The sequence below is a fragment of the Heptranchias perlo genome, unplaced genomic scaffold, assembly GCF_035084215.1.
Source record: "Heptranchias perlo isolate sHepPer1 unplaced genomic scaffold, sHepPer1.hap1 HAP1_SCAFFOLD_146, whole genome shotgun sequence".
NCBI classification, from domain to species: domain Eukaryota; kingdom Metazoa; phylum Chordata; class Chondrichthyes; order Hexanchiformes; family Hexanchidae; genus Heptranchias; species Heptranchias perlo.
Window position 1 is genome coordinate 732,598 of NW_027138711.1, and position 19,956 is coordinate 752,553.

Here is a 19,956-nt window from a genome sequence, read left to right on the forward strand (position 1 = left end):
AGTGGAGGAATCACTGCTGCATTTGCCTAGATAATAGCAGTTGCTGCACTTCAAAAGTAATTTATTGTGTCAAGTGCTTCGAGACATTTAAACATTATTATGCTATATAAATGCAAGTTTTGTTTTGATGAGCACACCTAGTTGTTAATGAAAAGTGGGACATTTGCCCATCTGCTTGGAGATAGGGACTGCCTCTTACATCCTTCACATTCAGAACTGTGTACTGAAAGCTCAGAAAAAGGTTCCTCTTTATCGATGTTGATGTATGATTGCATGAATTCAGCATCACTAACAGCCCCTACCCCAGTTAAATAGAAATGCAGCATTGTCCCCACACAGTTTTCAAAAATGTTCTGGAATCATTCCTCCTATTTTTTTTGATGGTCTTTTTCCTGCCCCATTGTTGTAGTCCAGCACACTGCTCTTCCAGTGAGGGGTGAGCAAGGAACCTGCTCAGTAGCATTTACTAATGCTGCTATTCGGCTACTGGAAGTCTCGCAAGTACAATCTGAGGAGCCTCCATCTGCCCTGTTGGGATAATGCCAGACCTCTGCTCTGAATCTTTGAACTGTGGGTCCTATTGGGAACTTGATACTCGAGGAATAATGAGCTTTGTCATTTCCATTTCCCACACCAGTTTCTTGGAGTGAAATTTCCATCGTGTGTGGTTATGTTACTGGATTAATAATCCAGAGAACATGGCCCCGATTTTCAAATCAAATTGCGGGTGCGTTAGGGCTGCGAAAATCGGGACAATCCCGAGCAGGTTCGGAAGCCGGCTCCAACCCACCAACTTCCGGGTTCCCCACAGATGCGTCTGTGTGCACGCACGTGCTTCCTGAATGGGGAAGTCCCACCGGCAATTAAAGCCGGAGGGATGATAGTTAAAGAACCAAATGGACCTCATTGAGGTACTTAAGGTACTTTATTTCTGACATAGTAGATAGTTAAAACGATTTTAAACTTACCTGGGTGGCTTTCCCACGGCTTCCGATTCACACCCGGTGAAACTATGGCCAGATCAGGTAAAAATAAAGGAAATAAATTAAATATTAAACCATTGCACAAAGTTTAAAAAACAAAATAAACCTACCTTTCCACCCTGCTCCGATGTCCCCCTCTCCCCCCTGATCTTCCCCTCTCCCCCCTGATCTTCAGCACCCTGCATTCTCTGTTCCAGCACTGGATGACGTCTCTCTCTGGTTCACTAATGTCATTTAGGGAAGGAAACCTGCCATCCTGACCCGGTCTGGGCCTATCTGTCTCCAGTCCCACACCAACGTGAACTGTCCTCTGCCCAGCAAGCCTCTCAGTTCTTTCAGTAGAGATGGGCAATAAATGCTGGCCTTGCCAGCGACACCCACATCCCGAAAACAGATTTTGACAAACACATTGGGGGAATTTTAAACCCCAAGAACGGGTGAGTTGGGGGCAGGTGGGAAGTTAAAATAATAGATTTTTCCAGTGCGACCGCAACCCGGCTCCAGCGCGCCCAATTCTGGGTTTAACGGGGGAGCGTTTGGATGTGTGCGAATAAATCACTCGCTGGAGGCAGGTCCATAATTAGTGCGTGCGGGCGGCTAGTTAACGGAACAATTAACGTGATTATGGGGCGATAAGTAGGTGTTTTTAAATTGAATTAAAGACACCTCTGAATTTAGCGCCTCCAGCACGGGTTTCTTGGGCCGCGGGAATCACAGCAGGGAAAAGGAAGTGAGAAGGGCCAGATCCATGAGTGCTTTTATTGCACTGTTTGTGGGCCAGGAGGAGTTGGATTGCTTCCCCACGGCTCACCAAGCTGACCTGCCATGATCAGACCCCCACGATGGGCCGACCCCCTGCTCCACGATCGGCCGTCTGACCCCCTTCCTGACCTCCGACGTCCAACTCCCGACCGCCACCCCTCCCCCTCCCCGATCTCCACCTCCCGGCCTGCGATCATCTCCCTCCCACCCCCTCGGTCTCCACCTCCCGGCCCGCGATCATCTCCCTCTCACCCTCCCCCCGGTCTCCACCTCCCGGCCGGCGATCTTCTCCCTCCCACCCCCTCGATCTCCACCTCTTGGCCCGGGATCTTCTCCCTCCCACCCCCTCGGTCTCCACCTCCCGGCCCGCGATCATCTCCCTCCCACCCCCTCGATCTCCACCTCCTGGCCCGCGATCTTCTCCCTCCCACCCCCTCGATCTCCACCTCCCCGCCCGCGATCTTCTCCCTCCCACCCCCTCGATCTCCACCTCCCCGCCCGGGACCTTCTCCCCCCCCACCCCCTCGATCTCCACCTCCCCGCCCGCGATCTTCTCCCTCCCACCCTCCCCCCGATCTCCACCTCCCGGCCCGCGACCTTCTCCCTCCCACCCCCTCGATCTCCACCTCCTGGCCCGTGATCTTCTCCCTCCCACCCCCTCGATCTCCACCTCCCCGCCCGCGACCTTCTCCCTCCCACCCCCTCGATCTCCACCTCCCCGCCCGCGATCTTCTCCCTCTCACCCCGTCGATCTGCACCTCCCGGCCCGCGATCTTCTCCCTCCCACCCTCCACCCGATCTCCACCTCCTGGCCCGGGACCTTCTCCCTCCCACCCCCTCGATCTCCACCTCCTGGCCCGTGATCTTCTCCCTCCCACCCCCTCGATCTCCACCTCCTGGCCCGTGATCTTCTCCCTCCCACCCCGTCGATCTGCACCTCCCGGCCCGCGATCTTCTCCCTCCCACCCTCCACCCGATCTCCACCTCCTGGCCCGGGACCTTCTCCCTCCCACCCACTCGTTCTCCATCTCCTGGCTCGTGATCTTCTCCCTCCCACCCCCTTGATCTCCACCTCCTGGCCCGCGATCTTCTCCCTCCCACCCCCACGATCTCCACCTCCTGGCCCGCGATCTTCTCCCTCCCACCCCCCAGATCTCCACCTCCAGGCCCGCGATCTTCTCCCTCCCACCCCCTCGATCTCCACCTCCCGGCCCGCGATCTTCTCCCTCCCACCCACTCGATCTCCACCTCCCGGCCCGCGATCTTCTCCCTCCCACCCACTCGATCTCCACCTCCCGGCCCGCGATCTTCTCCCTGCCACCCTCCCCCCAATCTCCACCTCCCGGCCCGCGATCTTCTCCCTCCCACCCCCCGAATCTCCACCTCCTGGCCCGCGATCTTCTCCCTCCCACCCTCCCCCCAATCTCCACCTCCTGGCCCGCGATCTTCTCCCTCCCACCCTCCCCCCAATCTCCACCTCCTGGCCCGTGATCTTCTCCCTCCCACCCCCTCAATCTCCACCTCCCCGCCCGCGACCTTCTCCCTCCCACCCCCTCGATCTCCACCTCCCCGCCCGGGAGCTTCTCCCTCCCACCCCCTCGATCTCCACCTCCCCGCCCGCGACCTTCTCCCTCCCACCCCCTCGATCTCCACCTCCCCGCCCGGGACCTTCTCCCTCCCACCCCCTCGATCTCCACCTCCCCGCCCGGGACTTCTCCCTCCCACCCCCTCGATCTCCACCTCCCCGCCCGCGACCTTCTCCCTCCCTCCCCCTCGATCTCCACCTCCTGGCCCGTGATCTTCTCCCTCCCACCCCCTCGATCTCGACATCCCGGCCCGCGATCTTCTCCCTCCCACCCCCCAGATCTCCACCTCCAGGCCCGTGATCTTCTCCCTCCCACCCCCTCGATCTCCAACTCCCCGCCCGGGACCTTCTCCCTCCCACCCCCTCGATCTCCACCTCCTGGTCCGTGATCTTCTCCCTCCCACCCCCTCGATCTCCACCTCCTGGCCCGTGATCTTCTCCCTCCCACCCCCTCGATCTCCACATCCCGGCCCGCGATCTTCTCCCTCCCACCCCCCAGATCTCCACCTCCAGGCCCGTGATCTTCTCCCTCCCACCCCCCAGATCTCCACCTCCAGGCCCGTGATCTTCTCCCTCCCACCCCCCGATCTCCACCTCCTGGCCCGCGACCTTCTCCCTCCCACCCCCTCGATCTCCACCTCCTGGCCCGCGACCTTCTCCCTCCCACCCCCTCGATCTCCACCTCCCCGCCCGGGACTTCTCCCTCCCACCCCCTCGATCTCCACCTCCCCGCCCGGGACCTTCTCCCTCCCACCCCCTCGATCTCCACCTCCCCGCCCGGGACTTCTCCCTCCCTCCCCCTCGATCTCCACCTCCTGGCCCGTGATCTTCTCCCTCCCACCCCCTCGATCTCGACATCCCGGCCCGCGATCTTCTCTCTCCCACCCCCCAGATTTCCACCTCCAGGCCCGTGATCTTCTCCCTCCCACCCCCTCGATCTCCACCTCCCCGCCCGGGACCTTCTCCCTCCCACCCCCTCGATCTCCACCTCCCCGCCCGGGACCTTCTCCCTCCCACCCCCTCGATCTCCACCTCCCGGCCCGCGACCTTCTCCCTCCCACCCCCTCGATCTCCACCTCCTGGTCCGTGATCTTCTCCCTCCCACCCCCCGATCTCCAACTCCCGGCCCGACATCTTCTCCCTCCCACCCCCTCGAGCTCCACCTCCCGGCTCGCGATCTTCTCCCTCCCACCCCCTCGATCTGCACCTCCCGGCCCGCGATCTTCTCCTTCCCACGCACTCGATCTGCACCTCCCGGCCCGCGATCTTCTCCTTCCCACGCACTCGATCTCCACCTCCCCGCCCGCGATCTTCTCCCTCCCACCCCCTCGATCTGCACCTCCTGGCCCGCGATCTTCTCCCTCCCACCCCCTCGATCTCCACCTCCTGGCCCGCGATCTTCTCCCTCCCACCCCCCTCGATCTCCACCTCCTGGCCCGCGATCTTCTCGCTCACATCCCCTCGATCTCCACCTCCCCGCCCGCGATCATTTCCCTCCCACCCCCCCGATCACCACCTCCCGGCCCGTGATCTTCTCCCTCCCACCCCCTCGATCTCCACCTCCCGGCCCGCGATCATCTCCCTCCCACCCCCTCGATCTCCACCTCCTGGCTCGTGATCTTCTCCCTCCCACCCCCTCGATCTCCACCTCCCGGCCCGCGATCTTCTCCCGCCCACCCCCTCGATCTCCACCTCCCCGCCCGGGACCTTCTCCCTCCCACCCTCCCCCTGATCTCCACCTCCTGACTCGTGATCATCTCCCTCCCACCCCCTCGATCTCCACCTCCTGGCCCGCGATCTTCTCCCTCCCACCCCCCAGATCTCCACCTCCAGGCCCGCGATCTTCTCCCTACCACCCCCTCGATTTCCACCTCCCCGCCCGCGATCTTCTCCCTCCCACCCCCTCGATCTCCACATCCCGGCCCGCGATCTTCTCCCTCCCACCCCCCAGATCTCCACCTCCAGGCCCGTGATCTTCTCCCTCCCACCCCCCGATCTCCACCTCCTGGCCCGCGACCTTCTCCCTCCCACCCCCTCGATCTCCACCTCCTGGCCCGCGACCTTCTCCCTCCCACCCCCTCGATCTCCACCTCCTGGTCCGTGATCTTCTCCCTCCCACCCCCCAGATCTCCAACTCCCGGCCCGCGATCATCTCCCTCCGACCCCCTCAATCTCCACCTCCCGGCCCGCGATCTTCTCCCTCCCACCCCCTCGATCTCCACCTCCCCGCCAGCGACCTTCTCCCTCCCACCCCCTCGATCTCCACCTCCCCGCCCGGGACCTTCTCCCTCCCACCCCCTCGATCTCCACCTCCCCGCCCGGGACTTCTCCCTCCCACCCCCTCGATCTCCACCTCCCCGCCCGCGAACTTCTCCCTCCCACCCCCTCGATCTCCACCTCCCCGCCCGCGACCTTCTCCCTCCCACCCCCTCGATCTCCACCTCCTGGCCCGTGATCTTCTCCCTCCCACCCCCTCGATCTCGACATCCCGGCCCGCGATCTTCTCTCTCCCACCCCCCAGATCTCCACCTCCAGGCCCGTGATCTTCTCCCTCCCACCCCCTCGATCTCCACCAACCCGCCCGGGACCTTCTCCCTCCCACCCCCTCGATCTCCACCTCCTGGTCCGTGATCTTCTCCCTCCCACCCCCTCGATCTCCACATCCCCGCCCGCGACCTTCTCCCTCCCACCCCCTCGATCTCCACCTCCTGGTCCGTGATCTTCTCCCCCCCACCCCCTCGATCTCCACCTCCTGGCCCGTGATCTTCTCCCTCCCACCCCCCGATCTCCAACTCCCGGCCCGACATCTTCTCCCTCCCACCCCCCGATCTCCACCTCCTGGCCTGCGACCTTCTCCCTCCCACCCCCTCGATCTCCAGCTCCTGGCCCGCGATCTTCTCCCACCCACCCCCCAGATCTCCACCTCCAGGCCCGTGATCTTCTCCCTCCCACCCCCCAGATCTCCACCTCCCGGCCCGCGATCTTCTCCATCCCACCCCCTCGATCCCCACCTCCCGGCCCGCGATCTTCTCCCTCCCACCCACTCGATCTCCACCTCCCCGCCCGCGATCTTCTCCCTCCCACCCCCTCGATCTCCACCTCCTGGTCCGTGATCTTCTCCCTCCCAACCCCTCGATCTCCACCTCCCGGCCCGCGATCTTCTCCTTCCCACGCCCTCGATCTCCACCTCCCCGCCCGGGTCCTTCTCCCCCCCCCTCCCCCTCGATCTCCACCTCCTGGCCCGCGATCTTCTCCCTCCCACCCCCTCGATCTCCACCTCCCGGCCCGCGATCTTCTCCTTCCCACCCCCTCGATCTCCACCTCCCGGCCCGCGATCTTCTCCCTCCCACCCTCCCCCCGATCTCCACCTCCCGGCCCGTGATCTTCTCCCTCCCACCCCCTCGATCTCCACCTCCCCGCCCGCGATCTTCTCCCTCCCACCCCCTCGATCTCCACCTCCAGGCCCGTGATCTTCTCCCTCCCACCCCCTCGATCTCCACCTCCCGGCCCGCGATCTTCTCCCTCCCACCCACTCGATCTCCACCTCCTGGCCCGTGATCTTCTCCCTCCCACCCCCTCGATCTCCACCTCCCGGCCCGCGATCTTCTCCCTCCCACCCCCCGATCTCCACCTCCTGGCCTGCGACCTTCTCCCTCCCACCCCCTCGATCTCCAGCTCCTGGCCCGCGATCTTCTCCCACCCACCCCCCAGATCTCCACCTCCAGGCCCGTGATCTTCTCCCTCCCACCCCCCAGATCTCCACCTCCCGGCCCGCGATCTTCTCCATCCCACCCCCTCGATCCCCACCTCCCGGCCCGCGATCTTCTCCCTCCCACCCACTCGATCTCCACCTCCCCGCCCGGGACCTTCTCCCTCCCACCTCCTCGATCTCCACCTCCCGGCCCGCGATCTTCTCCCTCCCACCCCCTCGATCTCCACCTCCTGGTCCGTGATCTTCTCCCTCCCACCCACTCGATCTCCACCTCCCGGCCCGCGATCTTCTCCCTCCCACCCCCTCGATCTCCACCTCCCGGCCCGCGATCTTCTCCCTCCCACCCTCCCCCCGATCTCCACCTCCCGGCCCGCGATCTTCTCCCTCCCACCCTCCCCCTCGATCTCCACCTCCCGGCCCGCGATCTTCTCCCTCCCACCCTCCCCCCGATCTCCACCTCCTGGCCCGCGATCTTCTCCCTCCCACCCTCCCCCCGATATCCACCTCCTGGCCCGCGACCCTCTCCCTCCCACCCCCTCGATCTCCACCTCCTGGCCCGCGACCTTCTCCCTCCCACCCCCTCGATCTCCACCTCCCCGCCCTCGATCTTCTCCCCCCCCCACCCCCTCGATCTCCACCTCCCCGCCCGCGATCTTCTCCCGCCCACCCCCTCGATCTCCAGCTCCTGGCCCGCGATCTTCTCCCCCCCACCGCCTCGATCTCCACCTCCCCGCCCGGGACCTTCTCCCTCCCACCCCCTCGATCTCCACCTCCCCACCCGCGACCTTCTCCCTTCCACCCCCTCGATCTCCACCTCCTGGTCCATGATCTTCTCCCTCCCACCCCCTCGATCTCCACCTCCAGGCCCGTGATCTTCTCCCTCCCACCCCCCAGATCTCCACCTCCCGGCCCGCGATCTTCTCCATCCCACCCCCTCGATCCCCACCTCCCGGCCCGCGATCTTCTCCCTCCCACCCACTCGATCTCCACCTCCCCGCCCGGGACCTTCTCCCTCCCACCTCCTCGATCTCCACCTCCCGGCCCGCGATCTTCTCCCTCCCACCCCCTCGATCTCCACCTCCCGGCCCGCGATCTTCTCCCTCCCACCCCCCAGATCTCCACCTCCAGGCCCGTGATCTTCTCCCTCCCACCCCCTCGATCTCCACCTCCTGGCCCGTGATCTTCTCCCTCCCACCCCCTCGATCTCCACCTCCCGGCCCGCGATCTTCTCCCTCCCACCCCCTCGATCTCCACCTCCTGGCCCGCGACCTTCTCCCTCCCATCCCCCCAGATCTCCACCTCCCGGCCCGCGATCTTCTCCCTCCCACCCCCTCGATCTCCACCTCCCGGCCCGCGATCATCTCCCTCCCACCCCCCAGATCTCCACCTCCCGGCCCGCGATCATCTCCCTCCCACCCCCTCGATCTCCACCTCCCGGCCCGCGATCTTCTCCCTCCCACCCCCTCGATCTCCACCTCCCGGCCCGCGATCTTCTCCCTCCCACCCCCTCGATCTCCACCTCCTGGCTCGTGATCTTCTCCCTCCCACCCCCTCGATCTCCACCTCCCCGCCCGCGATCTTCTCCCTCCCACCCCCTCGATCTCCACCTCCCGGCCTGCGATCTTCTCCCTCCCACCCCCTCGATCTCCACCTCCCCGCCCGCGATCTTCTCCCTCCCACCCCCTCGATCTCCACCTCCCTGCCCGCGATCTTCTCCCTCCCACCCCCTCGATCTCCACCTCCCTGCCCGCGATCTTCTCCCTCCCACCCCCTCGATCTCCACCTCCCGGCCTGCGATCTTCTCCCTCCCACCCCCCCCAATCTCCACCTCCCGGTCCGTGACCTTCTCTCCCCCCCACCCCGAGCTCCACCTCCCGGCCCGCGACCTTCTCTCTTCACTTCCCTCCTGCCCCCCTGATCTCCACCTCCCACCGCGATTTTCTCCCTTCCCCCCCCCTCCCAACATCCTCCACGGCCCACGATCTCTCCCTCCTCTCCGATCCCCTGCTGCGGCCTGCAAAATGTAGGTCTTCCCACCAGACAGACAGACAGCCTTTAAACGGGTCCTCCCGTTAAATTTGGTAAAACCTGTGGGAAATCCTTACTTCTGGGTTGCCCGTCCGCAAAACCCCCCACCGCTGTCTTCCCAGCTCCAAGTTGAAATCCAACCCTTTATGCTGAAGATTTTTCTTCACTTGACTGGGTTGACACTGGCCTGAACTAGTTTATATTAGGAGTTTAGTGCTGGAAGATACAACACTTTCATTTTTATTTGGTTTGGATTTGTACCCAAGTACCAGAGGAAAATGGGCAGTGAACCAGAGCCCCTAGAATTTTTTTTAATTCGTTCATGGGATGTGGGCGTCGCTGGCGAGGCTGGCATTTATTGCCCATCCCTAATTGCCCTCGAGAAGGTGGTGGTGAGCCGCCTTCTTGAACCGCTGCAGTCCGTGTGGTGACGGTTCTCCCACAGTGCTGTTAGGAAGGGAGTTCCAGGATTTTGACCCAGCGACGATGAAGGAACAGCCGATATATTTCCAAGTCGGGATGGTGTGTGACTTGGAGGGGAACGTGCAGGTGGTGTTGTTCCCATGTGCCTGCTGCTCTTGTCCTTCTAGGTGGTAGAGGTCGCGGGTTTGGGAGGTGCTGTTGAAGAAGCCTTGGCGAGTTGCTGCAGTGCATCCTGTGGATGGTAAACACTGCAGCCACGGTGCGCCGGTGGTGAAGGGAGTGAATGTTTAGGGTGGTGGATGGGGTGTCAATCAAGCGGGCTGCTTTGTCCTGGATGGTGTCGAGCTTCTTGAGTGTTGTTGGAGCAGCACCTCGGATCCAATTTCTGTGGCAAGAGATTCTGGGCTGGTCTCTCCAGCATTGGGAACATCACATTTGTTTGTTACGGTAGGGTGCTCACTAAAATATACAATTCATCTCAGGGCCAACAACTGATCAGACACAAACTGCCTTCCCGGGAGATTGACACTACAAAAATTGGAGGAAATTAAAATAAAGTGGGTCTCTCTTGCATGCTTCAGGCTTTCAGTGTCTACGCTTGAAGAGCAGCTCCTGCTGAGAACCTGAGAACAGGTTACGTGAAGGGAAACGATGTACGGTGATAAGGGACCTAAAGAGGAGGAACAAATGGTGCTCCTGTGAAGCACCTTGGGACGTTTTACTACGTTAAAGGTGCTATATAAATGCAAGTTGTTATGGCCGCCTAACAGGCTGCTGCAATGAAGATCTTGTTGTCTGTAGAATTGTGAGTGCACTTTTGCATCTTAGTGCTTTTCAGTGTGTCACAGCGTCAGCATGCCAGCACCGCTGTGGGCCCGCTCCTCGTGCATCATACTCAGAATTAATATCAGACACACTTCAAAATTAGTGATATACTTGAAAGTTTATTGAAAAGCACCAATAGGCACAAATTTCTTTCTCATGTAAAAAAAAAAGCAAAAGCTTTGATATACATTCTTAGAAAAGCAAGTACTTTGCAAAACCCCACAGCTTATAGCCTCTGCATCAAGCAGCACACTAGTCTAATTGGCAGCATAGATTCAGCTCGTAAACAGTAATGTTCCATATCAGGCACCTACACAAGCTCAGCAGCCTGTGCATACAGACCCACAGTACAGATTATGGAAAAAAAAAGCACTTTAAAAAGAGTACAAAATGTTTTCATCATTAACCCTTCCAACTGGCACAAACTATTTTAGTTTGTGCAAACTGTGCTCCCGATGGCTTTGACCTACCCATCGAGCTTCATTTTTAGATTTATTTCACATCCATATGACAATCAGAGAGCAAAATCCATTAAAACAGATACAGCTCGACAGGGATTTTGAACCGAATTTTAAAAACCTTCGCAGTTACTGAATTGTTAAATTCATAGATAATGTGATGACATCCAGAATTTAGCACTGTTCTGACAGCAGGTGCCAGTGAAAACGTTCACTTTATTTCATATTTAAATCGTTGGATGTGGCAAAACTCTAAACCAGATTTAATAAAGTACACGAGCCATCCATTTATGAATATCTCCATGAATCCTGATTGAATATGCAACGGCTTTGTGATAGTAAGATAACATAACCAAGGGACTGGTTGCCATTGATTTCCTTGTTACCATTGGGTAGTAAAGAAATTATACCGTATGTAGCTGGCTGTTAATCTAAATGACAAGTTTTACTGGGTGCAGTTCCACTTGGTACACTTTTTAATTAGTGTGTTAAAACGAGGACTGGAAAATTAGACTCGGGCTCCACCCAGGTAGGTGTGAGATCGTGCCCATCAGTAAAACTGAAAGCGTAGCAACTCGCCAGCTTGTGAGTCACCTCCACAGCCTTTATCCCACTGTCTCTAGTTTATCCTTGCCTCTTGCACTGCACCTAATCCGATGGTGGGCTATTGCAGCTTTTCTCTGCACGTCAGACCAGCTGATTGTCCGTACCAAAGGTGCAATTGCATTCCTTTCCAGGATTAATCTCCTTGGAATAAATGTTCAAGTAACAGTTCCTTGTTGAATTAAAAACTCGGTCCTGGGAAAGTTGGCTGAATGCTGTGGAACTTCACAACCTTTCACATCCCCAGTTACAGTATCAGTTGAGGAATTCTACACACCTATTGTCAGGCACCTGCCTTCAGCAATGGGTCACAGCCCAACACTAATCTCTATCCAAGCACTAATTTGAGCCTGATATTCAAATCACTGGCTACTTAGCAAATTTGGTCACCTTCTAATCTTCCCAGTAGCCCGGAGCTGCTGATTGAGATTAGCAATTTGAAGAATCATGTCTGGTGGGGGCTACTAGCCTGATTAACTATTTGTAATACAGCAGAACAAAAAGTGTAAGTAGTTGTAATGTATCCTGTACCACCCGAGTAATACACTATACAGATTTCCCTGTGGGGCTTTGTTTATTCTGGGACATGGGCTAAATTATTTTAAGGGAGCACCTCATCTTACAGGAGAGTTTTATGGGTTGACGCTAAACCTTCCTTGGGAAAGATTGAAGCAGAGAGAGTATGTAACTCCTCTCACCACCACGACGTCACCTGTGCTCTGGCCATTTTCAACACCAACACCACCACCTTTCAGGGCAACAAGGAATGGGCAATAAATGCCCACATGCCATGAGCAAATAAAAGGTTTCAAATTAGTGATTTTAAAACATGTGAATGATGCCTCATGTTTACAAATGAGGAGATATGTCGGTAGCCTGTCTTGAAATGACATTGCTGTTAATGGTCTTCAGAACACTGCAACAGGCAAAAAGGGTCACTTGTGGCATCTTTTCCCTGCCAGTGAGGCGTCTCACCTTGTAGACTGTAACAGTCCTTTATTAGGTTACTGCTATAAGGCAAGGCTGTGCTATAAATACTGTGAGCTGGACTGAAACGGCTTGTCCCTCTGCGAGAAGTCCTGGAGTTGGATACCCAGTGTTTTAACACCTTGCACCATCCAGGCCTTCTGTCTCTAGGGTGAATTCATCCATTAAAATACGTTCTTTGGTAGTCTATGTGTAAAGGATGCAAAGAGCATTTTCTTCATCAACAAAATAGGCTGCTCCTCAAAAAAGGCACAGGTGAGTAATAGGTGAAAAGGAATTGCAGACGGGGTTGGAAAATCCCACTCGGGCACTAATGGTTCCCCAGCATCAGCAAGACTCCAGCATGTGAGCAGCATCAGCATGTTCATCCATCTATCTCCAGACCTTCATGGATTCTGTCTTCCTGTGCATCTGGTTTTACAGGGATTCTTGCAGCTCATCGCTGATTAGTACCAAGGGGATAAAATTAATCCTCTTTGGGATAATTTCCTCTGATTAAAGAAAGTTTTTTTTTTGAACGTACAGAGTAAGACATTAATATAGGCAAGTTGATAAAACATTTTGCTTCTTCATTTAGCATTCTTCAAACATTGCCGGAGCACACAAGCACCAGCTAGATTTGCAGCCTTTTGCTAGGATTCTCCAGTGATGATGATCCCATCCACGATGACCAAAGACCCTTCCAGCAGTGCCTCTAGATCCTGAGATGAGATCATCATCGACATCGCAGTCTGTTCGATTAACGTACGTGATATTTACAAAGTAGAGTTTTTTTTGCGGGTTTTTGGTTATAATTTCAGAACTTTGCTGACATTTAAAACTCATTGGTAATTCGTTTTACACAGGTAAAAATTGAGAGCCCATTTTCCTGACGTTACTGCCATGCACACTGCGTATATAATGTGTGGCACGTACTAAACAAATGCTACTAAAGTAATAGGCATCCCTCATATTAGCAGACAGCAAAGCAGAGCGTCAGTCAAACTTAATCACCGCTCGCACAGCTTGGCCGTTGTTGAATCACCTCACTGTCAAAATGTCAGATGTCATTTACTAACTGGTTACACCCACCACGTATTTTAAGAAAGCATCAGCTGGGAATGGTAAGAGTTATACAGAGGGTGGAAGCAGATAGAAATAAGTCAGCATGGATCCTGAACACCTGTCTAAACAACGAGACATAATAGATGGGCTGAGTGGCCTTTAGTACTTAACAACAAGGAGTTTTTTTTGGGAATGATAATCTGCAAATTGCATGTAGTTGTTTGTTATAAAGTTATCAACATATGGTATGAGGTGAGTTATAACGAAGGTGGGTTTATATTGACTGTGTTGTCAATATTTTTTGTCCGATTACACGCCTGTGGGACATTTCACTAAGTTAAAGGTGATATATAAATGCAAGTTGTTGTTGTTTACTCCAGCCCTGCTATCCCTCTGACCTGCTGAAGATAACAACAGGCTTTCCCACTAATGAAGGATCCTGCAGAGAAAATGCAAGTGGTCAATAAGAGTCTCTGAATGGAAAAGTGGTTAAGCTTCAGTCAGGCGTTATATGTCCGGTCATGTCAAGATTTTAAAAATAGCTATACTTTAAGAATGGGGGGGCGGGGGACAGCAGTGTGCCAGTGTGTTATGGAATGGTGTGCAATATCTTCATTCTACGATTTCGCACACAGCAATGCCAGCTGGCTGTTGGGATGAAGTGTCAAGCACAGGCCACATGCTCCCGAGAGCGAGTCAAACCTGCCAGCTAGTCCCAAGAAGGAAAGAGGAGGGGGAGAAAGAGTCAAGCACTCTCGCTCATCTCAAAAGCACCTCGAGTAAGTCCATCACTCTAATATGAAGTTATCTCGCTTTAGTCTAAGTTTACCCAATTCCTAAACAGCTATTCCTATCAATTATTTCAATTAGCATAAGCAGCTACACATCAAGTAAAAGTTACAGATTTCAATAGCAAAATCTTTCCCTCTACATTATACATTTACATTTCTACCTCCTACTAAATTCTAGCTCTCAATCTCCATTATTTGCTTCTCCTTCCCAACCATCCTTCACTGTGTCCATCTTGAATTGTTAGAAGTTGTGAGTCGCACAGTTCCCAAGGCATCACTACCAATGCCTACTTGTCCACTTACTACCTACTCATCTTCCCCCTCAGCTCCTATGGCAGCTCACCCACTATAGAATGAAACTAACTCCTCTTACTCAAATACTGAAATCTCTGCCAGGCCAATTGTTACAATACAGCATCATGGTTTACAACCACCCGTCTGACCTCAGTCTGCCCCAAAGGTCAAGCTTTGCCACCCCGAGCCAGCAGTGACAAGGCAACACACTGCTCATGCTCAGAAAGATGTCTGGCTGGAATGGGCCACGATTGACTGCGAGTAAAACTGAAAACATTTGAATACTAAAACCTACTTCATGTCAACTTTAGAATATTGAAAAGAGTCACCAATTACCGACAATGACAACCACTGCCGTGCCCTGTATAAAAAGTATATGTTGGGACAGATAAACTCCCTTCATAAAGAAATTTATGGCCTTGTGTGGAATCAGTTTAATATATCTATATACAAAAGAAAGATTTTATGGGGTTTAAGGCTCTATTGAAATAACTGGTATATAATGAGAACAAAGTTCCAGCTGTATTTTTCTCCAACCTCGCTTTTGTGAATGTGTGTTTATCATGGCAAAGGAATTTTGTGTTGACAATGGAACACTTTCTATTTCAGGCACTTAGTGCAAGTATCAATCACTCCCAGGTCAGGTGCAGTTTGTTTGGGAACTCAAACAATCTCTACAGCCACAGAATCCTGCACAGATCTAAACACACTGCTCACTTTCTCTCTCATATATTAAGTACAGTCTGTTAGTGTTTATTTATTGATGAGCTTTCATTCCAGCATCACTGCTGTCTGTTAGCACCATTATTGCCCCCCATGTGCTTTGTCATAATGCTTTAGCATTGTGCCATGGCACTGCTAAATATTACACTAGGATAGATGTAAATATATATTTGCTGACCTGTGTATAAAGAGAATACTGGCAATACAGCATTGTATGGCCAGTCACTGCCCATATATACGAGTAAATCTCCTGGGACTTTGTCCACAGACAGTTAGGACAAGGTGAATTCCCCTCAGTGCATTAGTGATGTTTTAGGGACAGGTGTGGGCATCTGGAGTTTTAGCTCAGTCCAGCACTAGAAGTGTGCAGCTGCAGGCATGATTAGTGAGGTCCTAATGAGGAGTGCAAAACATACACTGCAAATTTTATATATATAATAGAGCTGCTGTCTGCCATCATAGAGATAGTTTAATGAATATATAAAATTAACCACGGCTGATCTTGATTGCAAACGAGTGTGCATTTTTTGAGAGTTACAATGGATTGATGTGTTGCAGGGACTAAATATTACACTGTTGTTTGAAAGAGCAGAGCATAATAGCACAGGTAGAGCCTCTCGGGTCATTTGTAAAGCAATCCATTACAAAGCATTTCGAGGTAATGTGAGGCATGTGACTGGCTTGTAACTGCAACTCAAACAGAGCCACATTCTCATAATGTAGTCACCATATTTATTCCTTTGACCGTTATTGATTGGAATTTACATCAGTTAACCCCCCGGGTGGTTAGGGTAGAAAGTACAGTAAAGTCTCTAGTGTTTTGGGGTGTTTTACTCTGCTAAAGACACTAAGTGCAAGAGGATTAAAAGAGAGGCGAGAAAAAAGATTCTTTACAGAGAGGTTGGTTGGTTAGAATATGGAATTCTCCACCGCAAATCACTATTTAACCAAAATCCATCTATTCTTTAAAAAGGGAATTAGATGGTTGCTTTACAAAGAGGAATATTAAAGGATGTGGAGAGGATGCAGGAGAGGGATTAGCCTGAGTGGCTCGTGTGAAGAAAGACACTGGTGGATTTGATGGGTTGAATGGCCTGTTTATGTGCTGGAACATTCAATGATGCTAAAGTTGATGGTGTTTTTGTGTACTGCTGTTGAAAATATTTTTAAACAAAAAGCAACAAAAAATGTCAGGTCAGTTAATCAAAAGGTTAACACTCTGCTGGTACACTGGTTCAGTGTTGGCAGTGTTACAGTATGGTTGCTTCATTTAGTGTTAGCTGGTGGATAGTGCAACTAAGAGTTCCTAAGGTGGTCACACTAAGTGTCACCTGTGTGACCAGTGATACCGTCCATTTATTCTGGGGCCTCAACTCTAGGTTTCTTACATCAATCAGATAATTATGGATTATGTATATTGGCACACTGTAATATCCTAATTTTCAGGGTAGCCCCTGCCCCAATCGTTTGTTGATCTGTCGAACAGTAAAGGTTTCCCTTAAAGAACCAAAATTACCAACACAGGTCCTCATGTATTTGTTAACCCTTTCCATCTATTCCCAGATGAGGCCCATAGCTACATGGGACACCAGCTAATCTTGGTTCCAATAAATATTAAAACTGGTTAGATTTAAGTCACTGTTCTCTGGATGTGGCTCTTTAAATTGCAGTGTGGATTTAACTCAAGGTCTATATATCGGGAATGCATTGTGCAGAGCATGACTGAGAAGCGTCAAACTGGGTACAAAAAACTAGGTATAAAACAACGGATGCACTTACAAAAACCTGTCTAAAAGATACTCATTAATTTAGGGTAAAATCTCGTACTCCACATAAATTTTAAGTGACTCCAATATAAACAGTATCCCACAATTACAACAGCGACTACACTTAAAGTACTTCATTGACTGTAAAGCGCTTAGGGACATCCTGAGGTCGTGAAAGACGCTATAGAATTGCAAGTCTTTCTTTAACAAACATATACAATTCATTGTGAAGCACTTTGGGACATTTCTGAGAGACTTGATAAAGCACTATATAAATGCAAGTCTTTTATGCAGGACGGCACATTAGACATATATCACATCTACCTCGTTATTTCATACTGGCAGACATATACTGTGGCCAAACATAATTTCAAACAGATTCAATCTATATCATTGAGATCTGGATGAAATTGGACTGACAGTGTAAATGGGGCTAGAGAGGGCAGAAAGATTTGACCGTTAATAAAATGTTAAAATCTAGTTCTTTCCAAGCCTAGACTATTCTCCAGATTGAGGCAGCCACTTACAGGCTTTGATCTTTTAGCTGATGGATCTCCTCAGCTGTTCTACCTCAGATTGGCTAGGCACAGTACAGACACCAGAACCAGACCAGTACAGGCACCGAGGCCACCAGTACCAGACTAGACCAGTACAGGCACCGAGGCCACCAGTACCAGACTAGACCAGTACAGGCACCGAGGGCACCAGTACCAGACCAGACCAGTACAGGCACCGAGGGCACCAGTACCAGACTAGACCAGTACAGGCACCGAGGGCACCGGTACCAGACTAGACCAGTACAGGCACCGAGGGCACGGGTACCAGACTAGACCAGTACAGGCACCGAGGGCACCGGTACCAGACTAGACCAGTACAGGCACCGAGGGCACCAGTACCAGACTAGACCAGTACAGGCACCGAGGGCACCAGTACCAGACTAGACCAGTACAGGCACCGAGGGCACCGGTACCAGACTAGACCAGTACAGGCACCGAGGGCACCGGTACCAGTACTGGACCCAGACCAGTAATCACTAACACAAACTGAAAACATCTCCCAAGACTTCACTGAAGACTCCAGAACTTTTATCAGTGTAACACTGATTCAGGGTTTTACTTGAAACCATTTCTAGCATAGGCATAGCAATAGTACGGAAGGGAAAACTGCCTTTCACCTTACAGTAGCTGAGCAGTGCCATCACTAAAATCCTCACACCTGTTCTTCGTGGCATCCTCTTTAGTTTAAGAGCTCCTTTCAAACATCATTGAAGTCCAAATGAAGTCAAATCCTTACCTTGCCGCATATTTTATAGCAATATATATGCAGACCTCTTCCACTAAAGCCTCGTTACAGTCACACCCAGCCCCATCCCCACCTACCTCACAGTATACTAATCCACTGTATACTTCAGTGAGCTGATTGGAAAATGCACCAGATACTAGTTACAAATATATTTGGGTAATTTTCCTTTCCTTGATGATGATAACAGTGATGTGAGGCTGCCCTGAGCTCACTGCAAAACTCGGGAACCAGGGAAGCCAGTTGGCAAAATGACGAGAGATGGGAGAACTTCAATTGTTTAATCACTTGAGCAATAAAATCATATTACATTGTCAAAACTAAAAATAATGTTTTGGAGTTATTTAAGTTCAATCCACTGCATTGTGAATTAAGAATCTTTTGTGTGCAGATAATGCTCTAATTATATTTTAGATGCTGAATATTAGAAATGGTATTTTTCAAAGTAGGGGAATTGAAGGGTAACAAGCGTCTTAGTTCTCAGAGGATTAAACAGTCATGATTTGGTTATGAGCAAAACCCAGACAATCAAAACTGGACTGCATGACAAGTGAATGTCCACAGTCACATAAGACAATGATATTTAATTCATCTGTTTGTGTCCAAGGAAAGCTCCTTGGGAAATCAGGCAACAAATTGCAAACAAATATATATATATATATATATCCGTGTAATAAACAAATGGAGTTTGGTACAGCTTTTAATCCCAATTAGAATCGCTTTATAGAATCTTTTAGAAATCAGGGCTCACTGGGAATCTCAAATCAACATAAAAATTTACGTCATGCTTACAAACTTTTCTTTTCTTAAAAAAAATCCTGTTATACAAAATATGTTTGAATTTCTTTTGTCTTGAATCCTGGTGCGTCAGATGCTTTGTCCAGGTAATGCAGCCAGTGCTCTGACAGTTACATTATCGCACAATTTTGTGGATCACCCCTGGAAACACCCTGTTTAAGAAAAAGATTAAAAACAAACAAACCATTAGTCCACATGCTCCAATACACGGCTTTCGCTGCCTGATCTAAAATAAATTCCTCCATTAATAACATCACTGCAGCAAAGTGGCAAACCAGATTAATGTCATGCAGTCAAACCCTGATAAGGTCACAGAAGTTGTTCTTCGGAATTTTTTTTGCACGCCCCAAATCCACTTGATCCCTACCCATTCAGTCCAACAGGATCTCACGCGGGACTCTATTGCCATCATGCATCAGGTTTCACTGTAACGCTGATGCTGCTTGCCTCGTCCCTTTGTTGTGACCTGATCAGATTTCACTGCATCTAACGTTTCACTGCATCTAACACTCGTACAGCCTCTTTTGATTCCACAGCACCTCTGTGACACCACAAAAAGCTTCAAGTTTCGAAAATGTAAGGATACTATGGGTGCTGCCCACAGAACGCTGGATATCTCCCCATGTCATAGGCTATAGATTTGATGGGCTGCCCAGAACTCACAAGTGCATAAGAAGGGAGGCTTTCAAGAACCTTCACTTCTTCATGGTCCTTTGCTCACGTGTTGATTGATAGATGTAATAATGGTCATTTCTAGTTTTAAAAAAAAGTCCCAGGAAGCTTAAAGCTTTCTCACAAACAGAGGATAATTAGAGCTTATTTTTCAGGAAGGTGGAAAGAAATTCTTAATAATGGGGACACAGGCACAAGTGTTT

The 19,956-nt window shown here is 52.2% G+C and overlaps 1 protein-coding gene across 7 annotated transcripts in view; it reads right to left on the reverse strand.

Annotated features, from left to right (window-relative positions):
• Positions 1 to 10,417: 10,417 nt before the first annotated feature.
• The window catches only part of lmna (lamin A), a 116,524-nt gene continuing 106,985 nt past the window's right edge, over positions 10,418 to 19,956 (reverse strand). For all 7 annotated transcript variants that reach the window (XR_010959732.1, XR_010959730.1, XR_010959731.1 and 4 more), the window contains one exon: positions 10,418 to 19,233. Coding sequence is in view for 1 of the 7 variants with exons in the window: in XM_067977388.1 (XP_067833489.1) it covers positions 19,192 to 19,233 (42 nt within the window). In the remaining 6 variants the exon portion in view is untranslated. The remainder of the gene's footprint in view (positions 19,234 to 19,956) is intronic.